We start from the raw sequence: 7,538 nt of genomic DNA, 5'->3' as shown, positions 1-7,538 counted from the left end.
CAAACCCCCACTCCCTACCCCAGTGGCGCGCCCGTCCACAAGCCCCGCCCCCGCCTCCCAGCATCCCACAGCCCCTCGCACCTCCCCGGCCACTCCCCACCAGCCCGGTCTGGCCCTGGAAGGGCAGCCGGCGGACCTGACGCCCCCCCAGGCCCCGCCCAGGGAGTCCCCCGGCTCCGCCCCCAGCCCCCCCCCCAGGAAGGACCCGCCCCCGGCCCTGTCGCCTCGTAGGGGCCTGAGCAGCCTGGAGGGCAGGGAGCGCTCGGGGAGAGCGCAGTCAGTCACTGAGGGTAGGTGTGCGCACACACACACACACACACACACACACACACACACACACACACACACACACACGAGCCTCAGTACTACTCTCTAGTTTTTACTTTGCAGATCTCACATGTCAAGCTCCTGATGTCTAAAAGTGCCTTTTACATTACATTACATTACATTACATTACAGTCATTTAGCAGACGCTTTTATCCAAAGCGACTAACAATAATTGCATTTAACGTAGGAAGAGCCAATCTACTACTACTTGCCAGAACTCACAAGTGCATCTTCTCTCTAAAACAAGTGACTAAGAGCATAATCTAGTGCTGAAGGCAAAGTGCAAGAATAGCAATCTAAAGTACAGTGCAATATAATATAATACAATAAAATACAATAAGTTCAAAAATTCAAAGCCTTAAGTTCAAATGTTTGTTTGTGTAGTACAGTATGTTATTGTGTGTCCGTCTACTGTGAGCCTGACCCTGTGTGTTGTGTCTGTCTCTGACCCTACCAGAGAGCCTCCCTAAGCCCCGCCCACGCATGAAGCCCCTCCCCCAGCGGCGTGCGGTGTCCGTGCATGAGGATGCCCTCCGAGACCACATCCCCCTCTTTGCAGAAGGTGAGGTCAGCAGTACACAACCAATAGCAGAGCTCGCTGGGGATGATGTCACCAAGACCTCATCCCCCTCTTCTCTTCCTTTGTAGCCTGTTGTAGTCCATCCCATATACCCTAAACTACACATCCCATATACCCTAAACTACACATCCCATATCCCCTAAACTACACATCCCATAACCCCTAAACTACACATCCCATATCCCCTAAACTACACATCCTATATCCCCTAAACTGCACATACCATATACCCTAAACTACACATGCCATATCCCCTAAACTACACATCCCATATCCCCTAAACTACACATCCTATATCCCCTAAACTACACATCCCATAACCCCTAAATTACACATGCCATGTCCCCTAAACTACACATCCCATATCCCCTAAACTACACATACCATATCCCCTAAACTACACATCCCATATCCCCTAAACTACACATCCCATATCCCCTAAACTACACATCCCATATCCCCTAAACTACACATCCCATATCCCCTAAACTACACATACCATATCCCCTAAACTACACATCCCATATCCCCTAAACTACACATCCCATATCCCCTAAACTACACATCCCATATCCCCTAAACTACACATCCCATATCCCCTAAACTACACATACCATATCCCCTAAACTACACATCCCATATCCCCTAAACTACACATCCCATATACCCTAAACTACACATCCCATATCCCCTAAACTACACATGCCATATCCCCTAAACTACACATGCCATATCCCCTAAACTACACATCCCATATCCCCTAAACTACACATGCCATGTCCCCTAAACTACACATACCATATCCCCTAAACTACACATCCCATATCCCCTAAACTACACTTCCCATATCCCCTAAACTACACATGCCATATCCCCTAAACTACACATGCCATATCCCCTAAACTACACATGCCATATCCCCTAAACTACACATGCCATGTCCCCTAAAGTAATTCTGCTTGAGCTCTGATATTTTTATATTTTATATTTTTGTGGTGATTGGTAACCAAACTGAATCTGTGGATTGACTCATCTGGTGACGAGGTTCGAGGTCATTAGCGATGGAACATTTGACATGACTCACTCTCTCCTCAGAGCTGAAGGCAGCATTGCCACGGTTACAAAGGTCACCTGTGAGAAAGCGTGCCAATCTGGGTGAGCTGCCTCCCTGCAGAGAAGACCCCCCGGAGGGGGCCGGAGGTGAGGAGAGGGGAGGTACAAGTCTGTTCATCCAGTCTATAGAAAGGTAATCACGTCTTCTTTCTCTCTCACCCTTTCTGACACACCTCTCTGCTGTGCTCTTATCCGACCAGTAGGGGGAGTAGGAGGGAAGGAGGGTGAGGAGAGGAAGACGGAGAAGAGAACCGGAGGAGAGACGACCGACAGCAGGCCAGTCCCAGCGGTTGATCCAGGCCCGGATACTGGCCCAGCTCAAGGAGCCCTGGCGGTGGTCCAGGAAGACCAGGAAAACAGCACACAGGAGCGGGGGGGGACGGTCTTAAAACAGCACAAGGCGCAGTCAGAACCATCAGACCAAAGAACTGAGCCCCCCCTCTCCGACAGACACATGGACTGACCCGACCAGAGTCTATTTTCTACCATGTCTACCTTTGCCTTGCACGCCACATGATGTACAAACAAAACAAATTATGAACAAAAGGTTTTAAAAAGAGTGTAAATCCATACCTATACTTGTTAATAATGATTAAAACATCGAGAAGTGTCATCAAGCTCTCTGTGTTTCTGTAAAACACGTCTGTCAAATCTACCAGTTAGTCGAAACACCCTCACGGTGTAGTGTGTGTGTGTGTGTTTGATCGGTCCATGTCAGACATAGGAGGTGCACCACTCTTCTCTGTGTGTGTGTGTTTCCATGGTAATATCTGTGTGTGTCCTCACACACACTGTCGAGGAGCTCAAGGGATGCTGGGAGTTGGCTGGTGGATGCAGGATGTCCTCCGGAGAGCCATCTGTGTGTGTGGAGTCAGGTGTGTGTGTGTGTGTGTGTGAGAGAGAGAGAGAGAGAAAGACAGAGGTGGAGAAACTGGCAGAAGACAGACTTTCTACCTCACCCAGGAGTACACCATGCTTGGAAACCAACACACACACCATAATGTAAAACATTTTATTACATTCAAGTATTAACAATTGGCACTTAATTTACTGTAGTAAAACCAACCGGTAAAAACCGAAGCAGTCCATGGATCCGATCACATCTCATGGGAGAGAAACATAAATTATCAAAACAAACAACTAACCAACAAAGCAGTAATGTGCAGTCAGTCATGCTACAATAAGAGTTACAGAAGCATAGAAAAATAAACATTCTCTGGATATCGCAGGTCCAAGGCCCAAGTCAGTTCTGTCAGTTCTAGCTATAGCAGGTCCAAGGCCCAAGTCAGCTCTGGCTGTAGCAGGTCCAAGAGCCGCAGGGATACTGTGGAGAGCATGGCTTTCAACACGCTGGCCCACAGACATAGATAATCATCATCTGTACTGCAACGACGTATGGAGGTTTTATCAGTAGGCCTTTCAACTGGAGATGACGTGAAGGCAGACAGCTGGAATATAAAGTAGAGATCTTTAGCAGGTCTGGGATGCATCTGTGATGTGGTCTTAGCTAGCAGCGTTTACACTGGCGATCATCAGCTTTGACATGGAATAACAGCTCCCCCCTCGGTGTAGCTGTGCTTCTCTCTGGTCCTGTGGGGTTTTGGAGCTGGACTTTACTCTCGCTGCTCTGATACCAGACTGCACACACCCAGTCAGCAGCACTGGTACGCCAAGGCTTAGGCCTGGAGAGTTGGGCTGGGTTAGGGGGCGGAGCTAGAGGTGGGCTAGGGGGCTGGGCTTAGGGGGTTAAGCCAGAAGTGTGGCTGGGTTTAAGGGCTGGGTTAGGGGTCGGAGCTAGAGGTGGGCTAGGGGGCTGGGCTTAGGGGGTTAAGCCAGAAGTGTGGCTGGGTTTAAGGGCTGGGTTAGGGGTCGGAGCTAGAGGTGGGCTAGGGGGCTGGGCTTAGGGGGTTAAGCCAGAAGTGTGGCTGGGTTTAAGGGCTGGGTTAGGGGGCGGAGCTAGAGGGTGGGCTAGGTGCGAGAGAGAGATTCTAGTGAGCTGGGTTCTCTTTGGTTCTAGTGACATTCCTCAGAGGATCAGCAGGAAGTCAATCACATTCATGGTTGCCCGTCTCTTTCTATTGCAGTAGTATCATCACAGCAAAAGTAAATGTCCTCATTACACCACCGCCTTTACAAGGTTCACTGTACACCTGGGACACCATGAAGGCCAAGCACAGCTTAGAAATCAAAAATAATAAAAAATAAATTAAAAATGGAAGAAAAATAAAATCAACATTGAGGAATCCTGTCAAGGTTCTGCCACCATCGAGCCAGGAGCAATCAGGAACGTTTCGAGTTCAGAGTTATCTTCTCACTGAGGACAAGGCCATGTTCGAAAGAGGCAACAAAATATACAAGAGGCTTGAGCAGATTGGGTCGCCTCGCTGATCTACAAATCACCCGTTTTCCTAAATAACAGTCCTTAGGATTTGTAGATCAGTTGGGCGGCCCAGACGGATCGAGATGACGTGAACACAGCTGAAATCAGTTATGCAGTTATTCATCTTCATTCGTAACATATCTCGCAACAGAAATATAGTGAAAAAAAATAAATATCTGATTATTCATCTGGTATTCTTTAAGGTACTCTCCTTTCTAGTATACTACTCATTTCCTCCTTCCTAAGGGAGAGAGGCAGGAATGGGCTTCGATATGTACAGCCTCTCTCTGTCTCTACTGTACACCCTGGGAGGAATGTCAAGACAGGTTACAACTACACAAACAAGTTTAGGGTGGATGCCTGGTAGGGCTGTTTATACACACAGAATCTTCCGAGTTCAACAGAAGTTGAACCGTCATCTTTAAGCACCGTCTCAGGGTGACGATATCTCACGCTGCAGCTGGGCCCAGAAGGCTGTGAACGCATCCATGACAGGGCTGTTAAGAGACTGGTCAACTGTCCATAAGTGCTCTGAACCAAACCCCACGTTTACTTCTCAGCTACAGGCTGGAATGTACACACACACCTTACATGTACATCTACAGTATCACACACACACACGCACGCACACAGAAGGCCAGTTAAGGGTGCAACACGCAGTACTGAGAACTGAAAACTGCTTGAAAAAGAACGAATACGAGAGAAAAAGGACATAAATGACAGCCCTGGTCAATCCTGAAATACACATCACTTTGGAAAGGAGTACTATGACCAGAGTTTGTGGTCTGGTTCCGTGGTAGAAAATAAGGCCTCTGTGGGAAGGGTAGAGTCTTGCATATCCTGTCACATCCTACTAGGAGCATGCAGGCTTGTTCTCGTCCCAGGGTGTGGCCGTCCTCCAGCCCTCGAGAGCTCAGACAGGGGGAGGGGGAGGGGGACATGTGACGGTCCCCGTCCTCAGACCACTCCCGACCACAGACACACGCAGTCTTTGTCCGTCTCGTAAAAGGCTCTAGGTGTGGTACCTGGCGTTCTGGTCAAGAGTCACAGCCCACACACAGAGACGAGGACCGTCCCAGCGCCGACCTCAGTCCCAGTGCCAGTCTCAGAGTAGAGTCAGTGACGAGGACAGGGACCGGGCCCCAGGGTTAGAGCGTTGCCAGGATCCTAACTAAGGAGATGATGAGCACACAGAAGGACTGTCCCACTCCAAACACCAGGGCCTCCAGAGAGATCATCCTCTTCCCCGCCGCTTTGTACACGCCCGCGATGGCTGCACCTACAGAGAGTTAACACAGAATCAGCAGGGAGGAATGGTTCTGTACTGGACGAGTGGAAAATGGAATGTATACCATTGTGTGTGTGTGTGTGTGTGTGTGTGTGTGTGTGTGTGTGTGTGTGTGTGTGTGTGTGTGAGAGAGAGAGAAAGAGAGAGAGAAAGAGAGAGAAAGAGAGAGAGAAAACGAGAGAGAGAGAGAGAGAGAGAGAGAGAGAGAGAGAGGGAGAGAAAGAGAGAGAATGAGAGAGAGAGAAAGAGAGCTAATAAGCAGTATAAATTACTGGTGAGAACGCCGCCACACACAGGCCCCACGATGCCCATGAGGATGATGGCGAGGGGCATGAAGCGCGCCAGCTTGTGCTGCCTCAGCGTGGCGAGGGCGAGCAGCGCGGCGGGGAGGTGGAACATCAGGGACGACACCGCCGCCCACAGGAACACCCCGTACCACATCTCTGTGGGGGAGACGACATTGACAGTTTACTGAGCAGTTTGGACATTTCTTATCTACCGATTCGTTCCAATACAGCTCATCTCTGGGAGGGGTGGGGGGGGAGAGAGAGAGAGAGAGAGAGAGAGAGAAGAGGAGGGAAGAGTGGTGGAGACAAGGGAGGTGGAGGAAGAAGGAGGGAGAGTAGATGGGGAACAAATTCAAAACGGAGACAAGAAAAGTCAACTTCAGAGTCCTAAAGTGTTTGGAAGCCAACCACTGTACGGTTCCCTATGTGAGTTGGTGTTAGCAAGCCCTACCATGCACTAAGACAGCTGCATGTAGTAGAGACTGGAGACTAGTTTGATTTTGGTCTCTAGTAATGTGAGTGGAATATGCTCCCTGGAGCGTTATGTAAAACTAAATCCACCATAATCTGCAACTATAATAAAGGTTGCATGCTAGTGATTAGCAAACAGTTTTATATAAACAACTCTCAACAACACAGACACACACACACACACACACACACACACACACACACACAGCTGGGGAATAATCTTAAGGACACACTTGCTCTGACAGCACGTAGGTCTAGGGTACATGGACCAAACGTTAACAGTAGTGAATCTGACAGGAGGGATACAAAAATACGTATTTCGGTATCTGGTTGTGAGGTTGAGACTTCCGTGGCCTAGCATAGTAGCAGCTACTAGCTTGCAAGCTAGTCTAACTCACCTGGCCGTTCAGACTAGCGTAGCAGTTAGCATAGCTGGCTGGCCAACCTCATTTTATAAAACAAACTGGGGACTAGAAATCGCACCAGCTCTGGTTAGCTGTCCATCTATGCTAGCTCTGTATTTAATGATGATCAACACAGAGAGGCACCAGTTCTGGCTCGTAGCTATCTATCTAGCTAGCCATCACTACTGCGTTAGCCTCCAAGCTAGCTTCACTCACCTGAGAAGTCGCTGAGCGATGTGTCGTTGCCACGATATGTGCCATTTTTCCTAGGGACCAAATTCAAACTAAGAATTTGCTGAACAAAACCTATCTCGCTATATCCGTTCTGCATGTCTTATTCATGGAATACCACGAGCATGAGTGAGAGATCGCGAGTATCCGCACATCAGAACCCGGTTGAGATCTGAGCTGGGGCTGAACCTGGATAGCTCGTCTAGCTGGTAATACTAGCCTAGCGATGGCAGTAGCACACCAGAGAGTATGGAATACCAAGAGGGAACACAATTTACGACACCCGCCTGAAGAGGGCGCTCGCGTAGCGTTGCCGCCATTATGGACTGTCATCTGCTGCCAAATTCGTAGTCAGGTCAACATGAAGGCTGTGTCCGAATGTCAATACTGCATACTATAGCCTACAGTATATACTGCAACAATCCTCTCCATGAAAACACGTTTAGTAGGCCTATAG

General features: G+C 49.0%; 2 protein-coding genes across 2 annotated transcripts in view; one reads left to right on the top strand and one right to left on the bottom strand.

Moving 5' to 3' along the window:
* Nucleotides 1–2,483, top strand: part of carmil2 (capping protein regulator and myosin 1 linker 2) — a gene marked incomplete at both ends in the record, with an annotated part of 30,160 nt that extends 27,677 nt beyond the window's left edge. Inside the window, 4 exons of the mRNA XM_084451381.1 lie at nucleotides 1–290; nucleotides 785–889; nucleotides 2,003–2,107; nucleotides 2,221–2,483. The exon at nucleotides 1–290 is cut by the window's left edge and continues 106 nt beyond it. Coding sequence (XP_084307507.1) covers nucleotides 1–290; nucleotides 785–889; nucleotides 2,003–2,107; nucleotides 2,221–2,483 — 763 coding nt within the window. The remainder of the gene's footprint in view (nucleotides 291–784; nucleotides 890–2,002; nucleotides 2,108–2,220) is intronic.
* Nucleotides 2,484–4,716: 2,233 nt separating this feature from the next.
* Nucleotides 4,717–7,208, bottom strand: tmem170a (transmembrane protein 170A; the record flags this gene model as incomplete). The annotated part of the gene is given in 4 exon segments (XM_084450969.1): nucleotides 4,717–5,679; nucleotides 5,961–6,131; nucleotides 7,067–7,184; nucleotides 7,188–7,208. Coding segments are annotated over 4 exon segments (441 nt in total). The 3' UTR covers nucleotides 4,717–5,548.
* Between the last annotated feature and the right edge of the window lie 330 nt (nucleotides 7,209–7,538).

Source organism: Borostomias antarcticus (genome assembly GCF_949987555.1).
Source record: "Borostomias antarcticus genome assembly, chromosome: 16".
Taxonomy (NCBI): Eukaryota; Metazoa; Chordata; class Actinopteri; order Stomiiformes; family Stomiidae; genus Borostomias; species Borostomias antarcticus.
The sequence above is the reverse complement of the archived record's forward strand: the minus strand, read 5'-3'. Positions and strand labels throughout refer to the sequence as shown.